The sequence below is a fragment of the Protopterus annectens genome, chromosome 1.part2, assembly GCF_019279795.1.
Source record: "Protopterus annectens isolate FY-2018-M chromosome 1.part2, PAN1.0, whole genome shotgun sequence".
Taxonomy (NCBI): Eukaryota; Metazoa; Chordata; order Ceratodontiformes; family Protopteridae; genus Protopterus; species Protopterus annectens.
The window spans coordinates 1,118,945,919-1,118,966,883 of record NC_056727.1 but is presented as its reverse complement, the minus strand read 5'-3'; the positions used below and the strand labels follow the sequence as shown (position 1 = coordinate 1,118,966,883).

The following is a 20,965-nucleotide window of genomic DNA, read 5'->3' as shown; positions in this document are numbered from 1 at the left end:
CTCTTGAAGGCCAGACAAGACACGCCAACCATGATTTTGATAGCACCGGATTGGCCTCGACAACACTGGTACCCACTACTGAGGAGCTTAGTACGAGAACCTCCATGGCCTCTGCCTTTGATTCCGCACCTTTGTCACAAGAGGACAGTCACTTCCTCAATGTCAAGATTCAGTCTCTACATCTAACAGCCTGGCATATTCTGTTTTAGACTCTGGAGGGTCTCGGCTTCCACAACAAGTTTTGAATGTTATTTTGGAGGCCAGGAGGCCTAGTACCAGGAAAGTTTACGCTGATAAATGGAGGAGATTTTTTATTTGGAGCAAAGGAAAGGACTTTGATGTCTCCAAACTTGATTTAAGTGTTGCTCTTCAATATCTTACGGAGTTATTGGACAAGGGTTTGTCTTTCTCCTCAATAAAGGTCCATGCTGCAGCCATTTCTGCTCACTATGATTGTGACCCTCCTTTATTCTCTCATCCTTGGTTTAAGCAATTTCTTAGAGGGGCAAAGAATATAAGACCCCCGAGAGCTCCTACTCCTGCTTGGGATCTCAATTTTGTGTTGGAAAAACTTACTCTACAACCTTTTGAGCCTGCAGCTACTGCCGAGTTAAAGTATTTGTCATGGAAAACTGCTTTTTTGTTGGCCATTACCTCTGCAAGAAGGGTTTCTGAATTACAGGCCCTCATGGCAGTGGAGCCTTTCCTGATTTTTCATAAGGATAGGGTATCTTTGCGTACTAATCCTTCCTTTATGCCTAAGGTGGTTTTTAGTGTGGCCTTAAATCAAGCTATTCATTTGCCTACTTTTTATGCAAACCCCCAAAATAAAGGGGAGAAAATTTTGCATACTTTGGATATTCACAGGCAGTTACGTTATTATTTGAGCAGAACCAAGGAGTTCAGACAGTCTCAGCAATTGTTTGTTTCTTTTGCTTTGGGTTCACAGGGTAAACCTGTTTCAAAACAAACTATTTCTAAATGGATTGGGTTTTGTATTTCTTTCTGTTATTCCCATCATGGTAAGGAGATTCCTGCTGGAATCAGGCCTCATTCCACTAGGGCTACTGCTACTTGGCCTTTCTAAGGGGTAGCTACAAAAGACATTTTGGAGGCAGCTACTTGGAGTTCAGTGCATACCTTTTCTAAACATTACCACCTTCCTCTTTATTCTAAGTCTAGGGCTGGATTTGCCACTGCAATTTTACAGGGCATTTTAGCGCCCCTAATGCTTTATGATTTTACCATCCTCCCTTTCCCGCTGCTTTGGGATTCTACCCATAAGTAAGGACTGCAGCAATGTGAGATGAAGAACATAGTACAGTTTTGTACCTACCATAAATGTAGATGTTCGAAGATCCACATTGCTGCAGTCCAATTTACCCTACCTCCTTCCCCACTGTAGTTAGACTTGGTGTTATGCTTTAGGTGATGGTTGTTGTTGGGCATGTTTTTAGGAGGTATTCTGTTTTTGGCTGTGGCCTTTCTGGTTTGGCCTTCTGACATCTGGGGCAAGAAAAGACTGAGGATATGACGCCGGTCATGCGCCTTTATACCCTGACGCTCTGATGTCAGATCTAGGCGCCCATGACCGACGTCAGCCTAATACTTTGGTATTCGGGCCGACCGAGGACAGCAGACTACCCATAAGTAAGGACTGCAGCAATGTGGATCTTCGAACATCTACATTTAGGGTAGGTACAAAACTGTACTTTTTTAATTAGCAGTAAGGTCAGCGAACAAGCTCTGGGGTGTGGAGGGGGCTAGGGCATTGTGGGTAAGGGAGGAGCTCTAGAGTTTTCAGTATCCCTGAGCTGTAAAAGCGGCTGAGTGAGATCTGAGGATCAGATCCAAACCCCACTTGAAGAATAAAAATGGACAAAACAGATGAATTGTTGTGGTAAGTACATAACTTTCACATCCAGCGAGGAAAAAGAAGGTATGTACTTAACATAGCAATAGACCTTCTCTTCACCAACACTTCATGCCCTTGGCCCAGGGTATGTCAGTGTTACCTGCTCCTTGTTCTGTGCTGTTTTTCCTCTTTTTAATCTGTCTTGATAAGTGTGTGTTTACAATTTTCCAGAAGAACTGGAGAAGTGAGCAGAGAAATGTGTAATGTGATTGGAGAGGGGAACCAAGCGCCCTTTGAAAGCTGCTAATTACATAACTTTTTTGTGTACTTCATGTTGAAAAACTAAGACTTGCTTGAGTATTGTATGGCTTTGTTATGGAGGGAAATGGTTGTTAGCTGCCTCTACTATTCAGACAGGTGGGCCAAGTCCGAGTCATAACTGTACTGTGCTAATCATAGGGATTGCTTTCTTTTAGAAAAACTTTGTTCCTCCCAAGTCATCTGTTACCAGTTGTACTGTGCATGTCATTACCTTCTTGGTCTTCTTATCCTACAGGCTTTGTACAAACAGGAAAACAAGTTAACTTTAGTAAGAGATGCTGTTTTTATTTGCATAAGTGGGGAAGGTAGTAAACTAGTGCACACACAGCAGACAGTTCCATTGTTTTAGGTGACCATTGAAAGAAATTTAATCAGTTATTTTCTTCCTTATGACATTTTTGGAATCACTACTTAATCCACTGCCCATAAATGCTTGAGACAGTAGACTCTTGATAATAACTTGCAGTCAAAGAATTTCATGAATGCCGCCTTTCTTGATTGGAAGCACCCTTTTAGCAACTTTGTATTTTGCATAGTTTTGTGTTTTTGTTCCTGACCTAGGCTACTTTTTTGATTACTTAGTATTATTTTGTGTTATGTACTGCATGAACATCTCTAAGGTGAAACTGCATTTTCATTCTTATGAGCTATTGAAGTTGACCCCCATCACCCCTCCCAGACAAATCCATTCCATACGTATATAATTTATTGCTGTACTATAATAAACCCTAAAGAATAGTTCTTTACCATTGTTCTTGTTGGTGATGGGCCAACATGTACTTAGATTTTATTGTTGGAATTTAATAACTTCAGTTGCATGTTCCTGATGTTTCTCTGCATCTAAATGCTTTTTCAGCTGCATTGCCTGGCTGTGTTGTATAACCCACCCTTTTGCTACTATACTTTTACTGCAGATGACCGTGATTTAACTAATCTTTTTATTTGGCATGTGCCACTTCACAACTGTAATCAGTCCATTTTTGCTGACTTGATAGTGTCATAAGCAGTAATTTTTTTTGATTGGTGATAGTACCACCATGCAGGTTTGGCTTATAATGCAAGTTGTGGTCTTTCCTTTCTCATGAAGGTTGAGTGGGTGCTGTTCCCTTGTTTGCAATTATTTTTCTTCTGAGTAATGAGATTATGTTAAGTTAATGGATAGTGCTTGCTGGACAAGTAAAGTGAAAAATGAAAAACTCTCCTTGGATTCTGTATGCATGCCTTGTGGGTTCAGTGTCTGAAGATTGTGGCATGGTAGTTCTAGCACAGCCCACCTGATATTTCTTGGCAAGTAGAGCATTTTGTACCAAATGAGGAGCAAAGAATAAAAATCACCCTTGTTGTGGTGTATAATGTCTTGTAAGTAAGCATATAGAGTAAATGAGAGCCATTATTACTGCATTAAGCAATTCAAAAACGGGACATGAGATTGGCCAGAGCAGGTTTTCATTTACCCCATGTGTTAACATAAAGTAAGTGAGGTACTTGGGAATTGCACTCCTGCAAAAACATTGTTCTGTGTTTGCTTTTTTGTGTTTTTGAGGAGGAGGCAGCATTTCAATTAACGTGTATTTGTTCGTATTTGAGTTTTACAGTTGTATGTTTGTTGTGATGCACAGAGTTTTATGGTCTTGATATTTGTGGTCCCCATTAAGTGGCTTGTATCCTTACTTTTAATGGTAACTTTTTGAGAGGGTTGAGGTATGCTTTTCTGTGTAATGTTGAAGTTCCCTGGTCCCAGTTTTTTACATGTTGAATGACTGCACCATGCCTTGTTTTTTGGAGGAGCAGAGAAGTACAACTTCAGCCACACTATTCCACTTGCACATTTATAGTTTCCTGATTTAGAATGTTTGTGAAGGGTATTGTATGCTGATGTTCATCGTGTTTCACTGTTGCAGTCATAACTGTAGGGTGCTCCTGCCGGCAGGCAGCCCGAGGTCGGCCAGAATCCCAAAGTCTGGGTCCGGCGTCGGCTGTACAAGCCAGTACCCTGACGTCAGTACGCTCTGGTACATAGCTCTCAGCCGACACCATCTTCTCCAGTCTTTCTTGCCGTGCGGTGGAAAGCAGCTCGCAAGTCGTTGGTTGGCGATTTTCGAACAGCGTTTTTGGTTGTTGTCGGTCCGAAGTTCTTACTTCTTTTCTCAAAGCTAAGTACCCCGTTGGGGAATCTTTTTCTTGTTCCTCCGATGTCAGAAAAAGTTAATAATTGTATTACGTGTGAGAAACAAATACCTCATAAAGATTTCCACTCTTACTGTCTACCTTGCTTAGGCCCTGACCACGACGTTTCTTGTTGTCGGTTCTGTGCAAGGTTTAATTCTCGTACTATCAAACGCAGGTACGACTGGGCTCTGAATTACTTTGGCAGACGCTTCAATTATAGAATGTCGTCGGATGCTACTGGAATTCAAAAGAAGCGCAAAGACAAGGACAGGCCTCCGAGGTCCAAACAGGACTCGTTGCAGCTGGAGCCAGCGTCCGGTTCGGCTGTCGTCAGGCGCTTTTGCAGCCGCTGTCATCCGCCACTTCTGAACCGATGGCCGATACGGACTCCCATGGGGAGCCATCAAGGCCTTCTATTTTATCTGCTGCAGGACCTTCGGACGTCGCTCCCTCGGATGGGTCCGGAACCGCTGTGCAGGTACCGGCTTCTGAGGGGGTATTCAGGCCTACTCACATCACTATTTCAAAGGCAAAGACAAAGAAAGCTCCTGCTCAAGCTTCTTCTGAATCTACTCCCAGGACACAGAAGCAATTGTTAAGGATGGCTGAAGATTTGCTTACAATGATTAGGGGTTCTCACCCCTCCCCCTGAGAAAAGGCCTCGACAGGATGTTCCTATGGATTCCTCTGACCAGGCTTCTATATTTTCTGTCTCTTCCTCTGATCAGGAATATTCTTTTCCTCCTTATGAGGATTCGGATGCTGAGGACTCCTTGCCCTCTGCCTGAAGATTTTTCTTTTGGGGAAACCTTACATGAGATGAGGGAACATTTTCATTGGGAAGGTCAGGATTATTCTGCTTCCAAGAAGAGGCTTAGAGAGTTTCTTCTTCTTCCTCAACATAGGCCTTTGGCTATCCCTCCTGTTCTTGACATTGTGGATGATGCTTTTTCCGAGGCTAATTTGAATCCTGATTCCATGCCTCCTGCTCCCTCTAAGCCTGATAGATTTTATAGGGTTCCTGAGTCTCATTTGTTCTTATCTAAGAATCCTTCTGCAGATCCTGAAACTATATCTCAGGGTTCTAAGGCTGCTAAAGTTGCTACTTCTAAGAATCCTATTCCCTCTGAGAAGGATTCTCGTGCCTTAGACAGGTGGGGTAAAAAGGTATATACTTCTGCTACCCTTTCTGTTGGGGCTTTAAATTGCCAGTTTCATATGTTTAAGTATCAGCAATTTCTTTTGTCTGTTTTAAAGCAAAAGCTTGCCTCCCTTCCTGCATGTGCAGAGGATAAGGAACTACAGGATGTATTGCATGCAACTGAACAACTGAACAAACATAGCTTGCATTGTGGTTTTGATGCTTTGGATGCTTCTTGCAGGGCCGCAGCCTCTGGTACTGTTATCAGGAGACATGCTTGGCTTCGTGAGCAAAGTTTACCTGAGCAGGTTAAGGCTAAATTATTAGATGCCCCTGTTCAGCATGTTCTTTTTGGATCTAATGCTGAGGAGGTTATTAAAAAGATGGAAGAAAAGGCAAAATCTATGCAAACTGTGAAAGATTTCTTGCAAGTTCAGCCTCCTAGATTTTCCAGGAATTGGCCCTCCAAAAATTGGTCCTTTCCCATGTCTGACAGGCCTCAAAGGGGAAGATATAGACGCTCCAGAGGTCGGCAAGCTCAGACCTCCTACAGATCGAGACAATGGACTGCTTCTTCACCTAGAAGGGGAGAAGACAGATCCCAATCTCAAAGGAAGCAAACTCAATGACTCTCGGTTGGGCTACAGGACCTCTTTACCTGGATGCCCCTCTCGGAGGAAAACTTTCTCTTTTTTACAGAAATTGGACTCATATTACCCAGGACAAATAGGTATTGGACGTGATTTTAAAAGGCTACAAATTCCATTTTCATACCTTGCCAAGAGCTTTTGGTTGGCCAGATCTGCCAAAACATCAATGGTCAGAGGCCTTAAGTCAAGTGGATGCTCTTCTGGCCATGAGAGCCATAGAGCCTGTTCCACTCTCAGAGATGGGAAAAGGTTTTTATTCAAGACTGTTTCTGGTTCCAAGAAAGCAAAGCTCATGGAGACCTATTCTGGACCTTTCTGTGTTAAACACCTTTTTGGAAATTCCAAAATTCAAGATGCTTACTCTGCAGCAGTTGATTCCAATGCTCTCTCAGGACGCCTGGATGGTGACATTGGATCTAAAGGAAGCTTATTTACACATTCCCATCAGGCAGGAATGCAGGAAATTCCTCGGGTTCAAGGCAGGTTCGAGACACTTTCAATTCTCTGTACTGCCCTTTGGTTTATCTACTGCGCCCAGAGTCTTTACCAAGTGCCTGGCACCAGTAGTGGCTTATTGCAGACTCCAGGGGATTCAGATTTACCCCTATTTGGACGATTGTCTTATTCAGGCAGACAGCAAGGATCTTTTACTTCAACATCTGGATTTTGTTCAACGTCTTCTCCTCCTACTGGGATTTTCAGTGAACACAAAAAAGTCACATTTGATCCCTTCTCAACAAATGGTATTTCTGGGAGCCCTCTTAAATGCAACCTTACAAAGGGCCTTCCTCACTACAGAAAAACAAATACAGCTGGCTTCAATTTTCAAGACTTTGGCAACTCTACCTCATCTCACTGCAAGGAAATTCCTGCAGGCACTGGGCTACATGGCTTCCTGCATTCTGTTGATTCCAAATGCAAGGCTTCATATGAGAGAGCTTCAATGGTATCTGAAAAGTGTATGGTCACAGCATTACCACGATCTGGACACTCTGATTCCTCTGATCCCCTGCCTCCAGAAGGAGTTCCTTTGGTGGTCCAGGGTGTGTGCGTTAAACGAAGGAAAGCCTTTCCGTCCTCCTCAACCTTCTCAAATCATAACCACGGACGCCTCGGATTATGCTTGGGGAGCACATTTTCTAGGCAATTGCCAGCAGGGAACCTGGACAAAGGATCATCTTCACTGGCACATCAATCTGAAGGAAATGTTGGCAGTTCAAAATGCTCTTCTAGCCTTCAAGAACCTTTTGCATCCAGGACCTCTTTTGATTTGCACAGACAACACCACAGTCATGTGGTACATAAACAAGCAGGGGGGTTCTCATTCGTACCCCCTTTGCAGACTAGCTATGGCTTTATGGGACACTGCTCTAAATCTGAATCTACATGTCCAGGCCCAATTCATACCAGGAGAACAGAATCTCTTAGCAGACAGCCTGAGCAGGAACATTTTAGATCCTCACGAATGGATGCTAGACACCAACTTATTCGACAAGATTACTGCAGTTTGGGGATGCCCCCAGATAGATCTGTTTGCATCCCATCTCAATCATCAGCTGCCTCTTTTGCACCAGGTCATTCCACAAAACAGCTTGGAAAGTGGATGCCCTGTCCTTCAGCTGGAGAAACCTTTCGGGATATGCCTTCCCTCCTCTTCCTCTTCCTCTTCCTCGGATTTTACTAAAGATAAAACAGGACAAGCCCAAGTTCCTCATCTTGATTGCTCCAAATTGGCCTCGACAGTTTTGGTATCCAACTTTAAAGCACCTGTTCTTGGAACCTCCTTGGATTCTCCCTCTGAACCCTTCTCTTCTGTCCCAGCATCAGGGTCAGTTGCTAAATCTCAAGACCCTTTGTCTGGCAGCTTGGCTCTTCAAAGGAATTTGATCTCTTCTAGTCTTCCCAAACAAGTTTTGGATGTTCTTTTGGAAGCTAGACGACCTAGCACTAGGAAATCCTATGCCTCTAAATGGAAGAGATTTTGCATTTGGATGCAGGACCGAGGCTTGGACCCTCTGGTACCTGATCTCTCTCCTATTTTGCTTTGCTTTACCTTTCAGATCTTTTGTCTAATGGACTTTCCTTTTCTTCCATTAAGATTCATGCTTCTGCTATTTCTGCTCATTTCAATACTGATCCCCCTGTTTTTTCTCATCCTTTGGTGAGACCATTCTTGAGAGGGGCTAAGAATTTAAGGCCTCCCAGAACCCCTCCTGTTCCTGCTTGGGATCTTAATTATGTTTTAGAAAAACTTACTTTGCCTCCTTTTGAGCCTGCTGCATCTTCATATATTAAGTTTTTATCTTGGAAGACAGTTCTTTTGTTAGCTTTGACTTCTGCCAGAAGGGTCTCAGAGTTGCAAGCTCTCATGGCTGTGGAACCATACCTTATTTTCCACCAGGACAGAGTATCCTTGAGGACCAATCCTACTTTCATGCCTAAGGTGATTTCAAAGTGGCTTTGAATCAAACAATTCACCTTCCTACCTTCTTTCCTAATCCTCAGAATAAAGGGGAAAGGATTTTGCATTCCTTGGACGTGCACAGACAGTTACGATTTTATTTGGACAAGACTAAAGAGTTCAGAAAATCTAACCAATTGTTTGTTTCTTTTGCCTCCAATTCTCTTGGAAAGGCTATTTCCAAACAAACTATTTCCAAATGGATTTCTTATGGAATAAGATTTTGTTATACTCATCATGGGAAACAATTTCCAGGTACTGTGAGAAGTCATTCTACTAGAGCAGCTGCTACTTGTACAGCTTTTCTCAGGGGAGTTCCTACCAAGGATATCTTGGAAGCTGCCACTTGGAGTTCTGTGCATACTTTTTCCAAGCACTATAATCTCCGTTTGTATTCTAAGACCAGGGCAGGCTTTGCCTCTGCTGTTTTGCAGGGTCTTCTTGCTGCCCCTTCTGTCTAAACCTCCCCCCTTTTTTCACTGCTTTGGGATTCCACCCTACAGTTATGACTGCAACAGTGAAACACGATGAACATAGTACAGTTGTGTACACCTACCATAAATGTAGATGTTCAAGTGTCTTCACTGTTGCAGTCGGTGTTTCCCTCCCTCCTATCCCCTCTTTTTTTCTCTTTTGTGGTGTATTTGTGTTTCCTAGTGGGATTCATTTATGTTTTATTAGGGGCTTCTGACATCTAGGGCAAGAAAGGCTGGAGAAGATGGCGTCGGCTGAGGGCTATGTACCAGAACGTACTGACGTCAGGGTACTGGCTTGTACAGCCGACGCCGGACCCAGACTTTGGGATTCTGGCCGACCTCTGGCTGCCTGCCGGCAGGAGCACCCTACAGTTATGACTGCAACAGTGAAGACACTCGAACATCTACATTTATGGTAGGTGTACACAACTGTACTTTCCAGTGTATGGAGTTCTCACTTATTCTTTAAAACCATCTTGTCATCGTAGAAGTGCGGTTGTACAGTACAGTGTCAGAGGTACAATACAGTGTCAGAGGTACCATAATTTCCTTTAGAAATTTTTGTTTTTATATAACATTATGTGCAGCATACCTACTTTACGTTGTTTTTCTTATTGAATGAGTAAGACACATTTTATAAATTCTAGTTATAGACTAGGTACATATTACCTAGCATAACAATTTTACATACTCTGTTGTTCTGTGAAAGCTTGAGCTGGGTTAGAAATGCTGTACCTCGGCTAAGGCATTCAGTGAAAAAGGTACCCAAGGTTCATGCTGTTGAAAAATATTGTTTAGTAGACGTATCATACTTAGAAAAGCTTTTTTAACCAGTATTTTCTCTATCCTCTTCCCTTACAGTGTGGTATTACTTCGGCATTGTGGGAAGCTTCCTTTTTATCCTTATTCAGCTTGTCCTCCTTGTCGATTTTGCACACTCATGGAGCCGGGCCTGGGTGGAACAGGCTGAGGAAGGCAACAAGTGCTGGTATGGAGGTAAGTGGAGGCCTTGGATAAAAATAGTGGTGTGTTCTGCATCAGTTCTGACCAGTGGTTTACTGCATTTAGTAGCAAGTTCACAGATGTAGTGCACATTTCAGCCTGCCTTCCTCTATCTTTTTGTTCATAGAAGTGTAGAGGCCACTTCATTACAGTATTTTTAAATGCTTAATTTTGAAGTGAATTGTCACACTGGCATAGAGGGCTGAAGTCCTGTTACTATTAGATGTCCCAAGTTCAAGTAGTGGCTAAGATTCTAAAGAGCAGAGCATGAGGGAATGGGAGATGAATGGCCCTTATTAGCTCACCCATCTTTTTTTTATTTTTATTTTTTGGTGGGGGTGGAGTTGGTTCCTGATTGGCTGTTGCTCCAGTGCAATTGGAGACTTGCACATTAGCCACAGACTGGGAGATGTGATTTGTTAGGGGTTTTGTGTGTGTATGAGAAATGTCATGGGAAAGGCACAGTATGCCCTTCAGTGATGCAGTCTGCACTTGGAGAAATCCCATGACTGCCTGAATTTATGGAGGACTGTTGCGAACATAGTAGTTAAAGCTGGGAATGAGATAGGTGGTGGCAGCAGAGGTTGAGACGCTGAGAGCATCACTTACAGCCCATCCTGTGTGTTTGCTTGTAAGTCATTAGTCTGGATGGCCCTGGTAGAGTAAAGTTACAATTTTCTTGATGGGTTTGATCAGCTGCAGCTCAAACCACCCTCATAGCTGTCAGTGTGACAGTTCCCCTGGGGACAGCTCTGATCCCTGTGCTTGGGGGATGCTGTGTTCGAAGGAACAAATGGACATGAGTTTGATTGGGAGAAACATGGATGGTCAGTGGGTATTGACCAAAAAGCATATAGAAAAAACATTTCTATCCTGGTGACCCTTTTTATCAAAGCCATAGTTGGAACAAGTAGGGGTTGTGACAGTCTTTCCTACAGAATAAATGATTATGCTAAATGTAATCCAGTTTATCATTTAAACAAGTGTTTTGTTTCATTAACAAATGTTACATTGACTTTGAAAGAGCACTTGACAGCTGAAGTGAGCTGTCACAGCTGCACATATTTTAGGAACAGCAATTCACGGAGCAGTGCTGATGAATGCTGAAATGTCATGGTTTAAATTAAAAAAAAAAAAAAAAATGAATTAATGGTAAAGCAAGAGTTGCTTATGTTTTATGTGACTTGCTAGCTCCATTTTTGTTCTTTATGGGTATGACAAATTGGACCCAACATATAACCACTTTTCCATGAAAAAAAAAATCATCAGATATTATATCAGGATTTGCACCTTGCAGAATAATCCTGAACATGACTAATACTTTTAGGATGTCCTTAACAGATGATGATGTTGCAGTTGAGAAGTTGTCTAAGCACTGGCTTATTTTGTAGTCATGCTTGCAAGATGATTACGTACAAAGCAACATTTAGAATTTTCTGTCCTAGGTTTCTGTGTAATGGATTGTCTTTGCTTGAAGAAGAAAAGGCCTTTGCTGTGTTTTTTAACTTTTTAAAGATGTGACATAACATTTGGTAACTAAAATAAGACAGCAATATCCACATACAGCTAGAACAAGGTGCAACTACACTTACCTAAGTAACTATAACTATACTGTATTTGTTATGAATGTGGTGGTTGTGCCTGGTGAGTTTTCATGTAAAGGGGGTGAAGTTGCATGCATCAAGGGTTGGAGCTGTTTGATACGAGATGGTGGAATCGGAACTCTGATATTTACGCTTGAGTTTGTGTGTAAAGGTGCAGATTGTAGTAAAATATTACCATGGCTTTCTGACTTACCTCAAGGTCACATTGCCTTGCTGTAAGATTGCTTAGTACATTTTAACAGCTTGGTTACTTAAGTACATCATTAGAATGAGTAGTAGGTATCTGGCAGAATGACACTTAAGCACGCATTTTCTGTGTACAAAATATTAAGGTCATTTGGATGCCCCTAATAGAATAATTCTAGTCATTTTTTCCCCTCTGAGCAAGTAATTTTCATGGATAGTTAGAGATTTTATTACTTCCCTCAACTTGGATTACTTTTATAGACTCAAAGTATTACACATACTATTAGCTCAGTTCACTGACTGACCATTTTGTTTAGAAGTAAGGATTGTCCTCATTATAGTGCCCAATGTAATGCATGCAGAACCACTGAATTCATTTAGCCCTTAGATTTTGGTGCAATATGGGCACATAATTGGCAAAACAAATTTACAGCACATAAATGGTGTGTGGCTTGGGGAATTTCTCCAGTTAACAAGTTGCTTCAGTCATGCTGTTGTCCACTTCCATAAGATAATTGCATCATGTCCTTCATGGATGCATCTGCAGTCATAACAACTGGGTTGTCCTGTCGTCAGGCAGCCCTTCAGTCGGCCGGATTCCAAAGTCCGGGTCCGGCTTCGGCTGATGTCGCACTCCACCCGACGTCATCTCTGTTGGTCTTCGGGTATAAAAGCATCAGCCGACGCCATTTTCCTCTGTCTTTCTTGCCGCTACGAAGCAGAAGCTGTTCGCAAGTGCCGGTCGGTCGGATCCAGAGATTACTTCTACCGAATACTACTCAAGACTTCTAAAGCTAAGTACCCGCTAGACTCTTTCTTGCCTCAGCCGATGTCAGAAAAAGTTAACAATTGTTTAACCTGTGGGAAACAAATACCTCATAAAGATTTCCACTCTTACTGTCTGCCTTGTTTAGGCCCAGCCCACGACGTAGCAGCCTGTTTGGCCTGTGCTTCTTTCAACCGACGAACGCTTAGGCGTTGGTCGGAGTTTGCAGAACAGTTTTTCGGTTCTGATTTTGCGTACATTATGCTGTCGGATCCTCCGACTACCCAATCTACCAAAAAACGCAAAGATAAAGACCGACACTCGCGGTCCGCGGTTTCGGCCGAAACCATGGTTAAGCAAACCGCGAGTGTCTCGGTTTCGGCCGAAACCGAGAAAACTGATCTAAGTACAGCTGAACCTATTCCTACAACTGAGGCCCCTGCTACAACTCTTGAATCGACCTCAGAAATTTTACCCACTACGGTGGTTGACTTATCAGACACCATCCCCTTGGATCCCAGCACGTGGTGCTGCTAGGCCTCCAGCAGCCATGTCCATTAAGGCCTTCGCCAGGGCTAAAGCAGCCAAGACTACTAAAACAGTGCCTGTTAAACCCCCCACATCCAGGCCCTCTTCTAGTTCCCAAATGCTTACTTTGGCAGAAGATTTAATTTCTTTAATCAGAGGATCTCAATCTCACCCAGACAGGGCCTCTCAGCCCCCAGAGAAGAGACCTAGGGCAGAGCCCCCTGAGCCAGTGTCCTCTGATGAATCTGCTGATGAATCAGACATAACTGACCAGCCAGAGGCTCCCTTCTCCAATTTTGAAGATTCTGATGCTGAAGAATCCATTCCAGCTGCTTCCCCACCAGAAGAATTCTCCTTTGGGGAAACCTTGCATGCCATGCAGAACAGTTCCAATGGCAGCAACAGGATTTTCAGACTCCAGAAAAGACTTGGGACCTTTCTGCACCTCCCACAGCACAGGCCCTTAGCTATACCTCCTGTTCTCTCTGTGGTGGATGATGCTTTCAATGATGTTTGCTCCGCTCCAGATTCTTTACCCCAGCCCCTGCCAAACCAGACAGATTTTACAGGGTGCCAGATACTCATCACCACCTTTACAAGGCCCCACTTGCAGACCCAGAAACTATATCCCAGGGTCCCAAGGCAGTAGCAGCGACCATAGCTAAAACCCTACTCCTTCTGAAAGGGAAGCAAGGTCATTAGACAGATGGGGTAAAAGGTCTACACTTCAGCTACTCTCTCAGCTAGAGCTTTAAACTGTCAGTTTCACATGATACAATACCAAGAGTTTATGCTTGATCAGTTAACTAAAAACTAACCACTGATGAATCTCTTGATAAGAAATATGTATTAGAGATGGTAAATAACATACAACAGGTTAGCAACCATTCCTTAAAATGTGGCTATGATGCACTGGAGGCTTCATTTAGATCAGCCATGACAGGCACAGTGATAAGAAGGCATGCATGGCTAAAGGAACAAGCTTTACCGGATCATGTTAAAGCTAAGCTGCTAGATGCTCCTATGGACAAGACAAGTTTGTTTGGTACACCTGCCCAGCAGGTTATGAAGAAAATGGAAGAAAAGGCAAAATCTGTTCAAACTGTTAAAGATTTCTTGCAGGTTCAACCCCAAGGTTTAGCAGGAACTGGCCTGCCAAAAATTGGTCCTTTCCTGACTCCACAAAATTTCAAAGGGGCAGGAATAGACGTTCCAGAGGCAGAAACCAATCCAGAGGAGGTGCCTACAGAGGACGACAGTGGCAAGGTAACAACAGAGGCACAGACACAGCCACTGCCACTACATCAGCACAACCACAGTGACTTAACCCTAAATCCGCCTACCAGGGAACAAATAGCAGCTCCTCTAGGCGGAAAGTTAACCTTATTTTCAAGGAACTGGCACTGCATAATAAAAGACAAGTGGATTTTACAAACCATAGATCAAGGTTACCGGTTTCACTTCCACACTTTACCAGTCAAAAGAGGAATGCCAAATCTACCTCCAAATCAAAAACAGAGGCTCTACGCCAGATAATGGAGTTAGCAAACATGAGAGCTGTGGAAAGAGTGCCAACAGCAGAGCAAGGAAAGGGGTTCTATTCCAGACTATTCCTAGTTCCAAGAAAGGAAAAAAGTTGGAGACCAATTCTCGACCTGTCCACCTTAAATACATACATCATTGTCCCAAAATTCAAAATGCTGACCCTACAGCAGCTTCTTCCCATGCTGGGCAAGGAGTCTTGGCTGGTAACTCTAGATCTCAAGGAGGCATACCTGCACGTCCCCATTCGACCAATCTGCAGAAGATACCTCAGATTTCTTGCAGGATCAGAGCACTATCAATTCTCAGCATTGCCCTTTGGCTTATCCTACTGCGCCCAGAGTATTCACAAAATGCCTGGCATCAGTAATCGCCCATTGCAGACTACAGGGAATTCAAATTTACCCATACCTGGACGACTGCCTGCTACAAGGGGACAACAAAAGCAAGCTGACAACAGATTTACAAAGGGTCATTTACTTGCTACAAGCACTGGGATACACAGTCAATTTACAAAAGTCAAGGCTGATACCATCCCAAACAAGGACATTCTTGGGCGGAATTGGACACAGTAAAACAAATGGCATTCCTGACTACAGAAAAACAAAAGAACTTCCTCTTTACTTCTTGGCACTAACAAAACTGAACAAGTTAACAGCAAGAAAAGTACTGCAGGCCTTGGGCTTCATGGCATCATGCATAATCTTGGTTCCATTTGCCAGACTACATATGAGAAAACTACAGTGGTACCTAAAGAATTTATGGTCCCAACACAGACACAGTCTAGAAACAGAAATCCCACTAATTCCATGCTTAAAACAGGAGTTCCTATGGTGGGCTCAGGCATGCCAGTCAAACCCAGGCCTACCCTTTCTCAGATGTCAAGCAAGCCAGACCATCACAACAGACGCTTCAGACCTAGGATGGGGGGCCCACATGCTGGACAAATGCGTGCAAGGATTGTGGACACAGGATCAACTTCACCTGCACATCAACCTAAAAGAAATGCTGGCAGTAAAACTGGCAATCCAAAAGTTCAAACCATTTCTCAAGGAGGGCCAGTTGATGATAAGGACAGACAACACCACAGTCATGTGGTACATCAACAAACAGGGAGGCACTCATTCATCATACCCCTATGCAGAATGACCTTGGAGCTGTGGACCCTGGCACTCAGCTACAACATCCAGTTACAGGCAATATTTGTACCGGGAAAGACAATACTCTAGCAGACATATTAAGCAGAACCACTTCGGATGCCCACGAATGGAAGCTGCACCCGGACATCTTCAAGACCATCTCAAAGAAATGTGGAATGCCACAGATAGACCTATTCACATCACCTCTCAATCACCAGCTCAAAAAATTCTGCACAAGGACATTCCACCCACTAGCATGGAAAGTGGATTCGCTCTCCTTCAACTGGAAAGGCCTAACAGCATATGCATTCCCACCTCTTCCTTTGATACACAAGGTACTAATGAAAATCAAGGAAGAACGTCCAAGGATAATCCTGATAGCTCCGAACTGGCCAAGACAACACTGGTACCCACTACTGAGGAGCATGTCTCGGAACAATATGTGGCCAATACCCTGATGCCTTTGATGTTAACTCAGAACAACTACAGCATCATACATCCAAACCTAAAAATTGCAACTAACTGCATGGAACATCACATAGCAGCAGCTAATCCAGAACTTTCCCAAAGAGTAAAAGACATTATTCTTGAAGCACGCAGACCTTCAACAAGAAGGAACTATGCTGGAAAATGGAAAAGGTTTGTCATTTGGAGTACAGAAAGAGGAAAAGATGTGTCAAACATAGATATGCCTAACATTCTGGAGTATCTGGCGAACTTCTTCATTCAGGCCTGTCCTACTCCTCCATCAAGATACATGCATCAGCTATTTCAGCAGAATACAGCTTTGATCCACCTGTTTTTCGCACCCTTTGCTCAGGCAGTTCCTCAGAGGAATCAAGAATGTAAAACCTCCAAGGAAACCACCATTACCAGCTTGGGATTTGAACTTTGTGCTAGAAAAATTGACACTATCACCCTTTGAACCAGCAGCAACAGCAGACCTACAACACCTGTCATGGAAAACTGCTTTCCTACTGGCAATTACTTCAGCAAGGAGGGTTTCAGAACTACAGGCCTTAATGGCAGTGCAACCCTTCCTAATCTTCCACCAAGATAGTGTCCATGAGGACTAATCCTACATTTATGCCCAAGGTGGTATCCAGAGTGTCTTTAAACCAGGCAATCCACCTACCTACCTTCTTTCCCAACCCACAAAACAGAGGGGAAAGAATACTGCATACCTTGGATGTACATAGACAGCTATGCTACTACTTGGACAGAACAAAAAATAGCAGAAAGACTGACCAACTTTTTGTAGCCTATGCAACAGGAAGGGAAGGAAAAGCTATTTCCAAACAGACAATCTCCAAATGGATAGGAAATTGCATACGATTCTGTTACTCCTTCCATGGAAAACCAATTCCACAGAACATAAGACCTCATTCTACAAGGGCAACAGCCACTACCACAGCCTTCTTACGAGGAGTGGCAACCAAAGACATTATTGAGGCGGCTACTTGGACCTCCGTGCATACATTTGCCAAGCATTATAATTTGCCTCTATATTCCAGATCCCGAGCAGGGTTTGCCACTGCTGTACTGCAAGGGATCCTAAACACACCATAATCTACTTTTATCCTCCTCCCTAGTTGGCTATGGTATTCTACTCAGTTGTTATGACTGCAGATGCATCCATGAAGGACATAGTACAGTTTTGTACCTACCATAAATGTAGATGTCCGAACTGGATAGCATCTGCAGTCAGGATTACCCTCCCTCCTTCCCCTCTGTGGTACTCCTAGGGTGTTTACCCTCCTAATAGCTAGCTGTTGGGGGGAGTCTTTTATGGTGTATTTGTTTGTATATATGTACATACATGCTTATTGTTGTGTTTACCTCTATCTATTTGGAAACATTGGCATCTATCCAAATTTTAGCCTGCAAGAGGGCTTCTGGCATCTGGGGCAAGAAACACTGAGGAAAATGGCGTCGGCTGATGCTTTTATACCCGAAGACCAACAGAGATGACGTCGGGTGGAGTGCGACATCAGCCGAAGCCGGACCCGGACTTTGGAATCCGGCCGACTGAAGGGCTGCCTGACGACAGTTGACCCAGTTGTTATGACTGCAGATGCTATCCAGTTCGGACATCTACATTTATGGTAGGTACAAAACTGTACTTTTCTTATTTTATTGACCAGACTTTAACCACACTGCTCTGACAAAAATATCAACTTGTTAGTGCAGACTTCCTGACAAAGCCAAAAGTAATGGGGAGGGAGGCAAATGGCCAAAATTAAGGACAGATTTTAAATATTGCTCGAAAATAGATTCTGTTTAGTATACGTTTCTTGAAGGATATGTTTCTGAAACTCAGTCAGTCATCATTTTGTGACTTCAATCAATGATTTGCAAGAAAAACTTAGATTTTATGAGGAACATATTAAAAAAATGAGGCAAAAATCTGTGCTTTGTGTGAAATTGTAGGAAGCAGTTCAGAGCTATGTATCTAACTTCTGTAAAACACAGAACTGCTGATATGGGCATTAGGATCTTTTGCTGGATAAGTTTCCCAGGCTGATTGGAACCCTCCCTTTCTTGTGCATTGCATTTTTTAACTCCCCAGTTGGTTTGCTGTGATTCTTAGTCAGAGGAAAACATCCCCAGACTTACCTGAGTCTGAAGACTGCTGAAAGTGTGTGTGCAATCGTGTATACGTGTGTGGGTGGTGGTATGTATCTGTGTGTTGTCTCTACTATGTCCTGCCACTAGGTCAAGATAGGCTGGGATGAGAGAGTGAGACTGACTATTTGCGCATCTCTCACTATAATCCAGTTCACGCGCAAGTCAAAACATTACCCCCCCCCCCAAGTTCTGTGGCGATGGGTGAATGATGAAGAGGCAGGTGTGGATACACTGGAAGCTGTAGTCGCATAGCTCACGCACAGGTGGTCCAGGGCAATGGGTCGCTCTTTACTGGACTGAAGCAACAGTGGAGTTTGGCAGCCCCCCGGGTGTCTGAGCAGCCCTATTGAGGATCGCTTTGCTAACCTCCATGGTCTGAGGAAGGGGCTAGAAAAGGTGCCCTAAACATAGCCTGGTTCATCTTGCCCCTGGCATGCTTGCCGCAGCAGGCAGGGATCCCAACCATGCGGTCGAATCACAAAGAAAAAAACATTGGTGACTTCGCTCACCATTGGCACATGGAATGTGCACACACTCGTGGATAGCTCCAAACCGGACAGACCTGAGAGACGGACAGCACTTGTTGCAAGAGAACTCTGCAGGTACAACATCCAAATAGCAGTCCTCAGTGAGACCAGGTTTGCAGATGGAGGCCAGCTGAGAGAAGTTAATGCCGGTTATACTTTTTTTTTTTTTTTTTTTTTTTTTGGAGTGGCCACAGCAGCGATGAATGTCGTGAAGCAGGAGTGGGTTTTGCCATCAGATCTAATCTGATTAGCAAATTAGCCAGCCTCCCAAAAGGATTCAATGACCGAATGGTGTCTCTGCGGCTCCCCCTTAAAGGAAAGCCTAATGCCACTTCATCAGTGTATATGCCTCCACTATGATGTCTAGAGGAAATTAAAGATAAGTTTTATGAATATCTGGAGTCCCTCGTGGCATCTGTGCCCAAGATGGATAAGCTCATCATCTTACGTGACGTCAGTGCCAGAGTTTGTGCAGACAACCAGACATTGGAGGATGTCATTGGGAGGAATGGAGTCGGCAAAAGTAACAACAATGGTCATCTACTTCTGAAGACCTGCGCATCTCATGACCTGTTGATCACAAACAGTCTACCGCCTACCCAACCGCAGCAAAATGTCCTGGATGCATCCACACAGCAAGCACTGGCATCTCATTGATTGTTATAGTAAGGAGAAGGGACAGGCAGGATGTTAGAGTGACTAAGGCCATGTGTGGCGCAGACTGGTGGACAGACCACAGACTCATCCTCTCAAAAACACAACATGCACATTCAGCCTGGGCGGTGCCCGCAGGGGAAAAAGACCAATAGGCGCCTGAATGTCAGCAAGTTAGAACCGCATTCTGTGCGCCAGTACCTCAGGGAGGACCTCAACAGTAAGCTTGACCAACTCAGCTTTGACACCAACAGCGGAGAAGAGGACTGGGCAGCCTTTAGGGATGAGGTCTACATCACTGCTCTTACTCATTTGGACTTGAACACATGCAAACACCAGGACTGATTTGATGCTAATGATGAAGACATTCAGAAGCTGCTGGATATGAAGCGTGAAGCCTTCAGATCCCTCCAGGAAGACACTACATCCGTCTTCAAGAAAGCAGCCTATAACTCCATGAAAAGCAAGGTGCAAGCAATGCTCAGAGGGATGCAAGACTCCTGACTTAGCAGAAAGGCAGATGAGGTCCAGAAGTATGCTGATAGCAACAACTCCAAGCATTTCTATGATACCCTGAAGACCATCTACGGGCCATAGTCCTCTGGAACATTACCACTGCAGTGCTGATGGGTCCACCCTGCTTACTGACAAGAAAGCCATCCTGGAAAGATGGGCTGAGCACTTTAACAATGTCCTGAATAGGCCTTCCTCTATCGATACTGAAGTCATTGACCGCATGCCGCTAGCAGCCATTAACACCTCCCTGGATAACCTCCAATGGAATCTGAGGTTAAGGAAGCAATTAAGCTTCTTTCCAATAGTAAAGCACCAGGCTCTGACTCCATTCCTGCTGAAATCTACAAGACAGGGGGACCAGTCTTGTTACAGAAGCTCACCAAGCTGTTCCAAACCATGTGGCAACAGGAAGTTATCCCTCAGGCGCTGAAGGATGTCTCCATTGTCCATCTCTACAAACAGGCAGTCTTGTAACAACCACAGAGGAATCTCTTTCCGGGTCATTGCCGGCAAAATCCTTGCCAGAATCCTCAACAGTCTTATTCAACAGAGTCCTCCTCAACAGTCTCATTCAACACATGGAAGATGGACACTTGCCAGAGAGTCCGTGCGGCTTTAGAGAAGGCTGAGGGACAATGGACATACTTGCAGCACATCAAATTCAGGATAAGTGCCAGGAACAAAACAGGGACCTTTATACAATGTTCATGGACCTGACTAAAGCCTTTGACACCATTAGTCATGAGGGGCTATAGCAGATCATGGAGACGTTTGGCTGCCAAGGTAAATTTATCAGTGTG

General features: G+C 43.8%; 1 protein-coding gene across 1 annotated transcript in view; it reads left to right on the top strand.

Moving 5' to 3' along the window:
• SERINC2 (serine incorporator 2) overlaps window positions 1–20,965 on the top strand; it is a 481,087-nt gene that overhangs the window by 84,814 nt on the left and 375,308 nt on the right. The window contains exon 3 of the mRNA XM_044060008.1: window positions 9,935–10,069. Coding sequence (XP_043915943.1) covers window positions 9,935–10,069 — 135 coding nt within the window. The remainder of the gene's footprint in view (window positions 1–9,934; window positions 10,070–20,965) is intronic.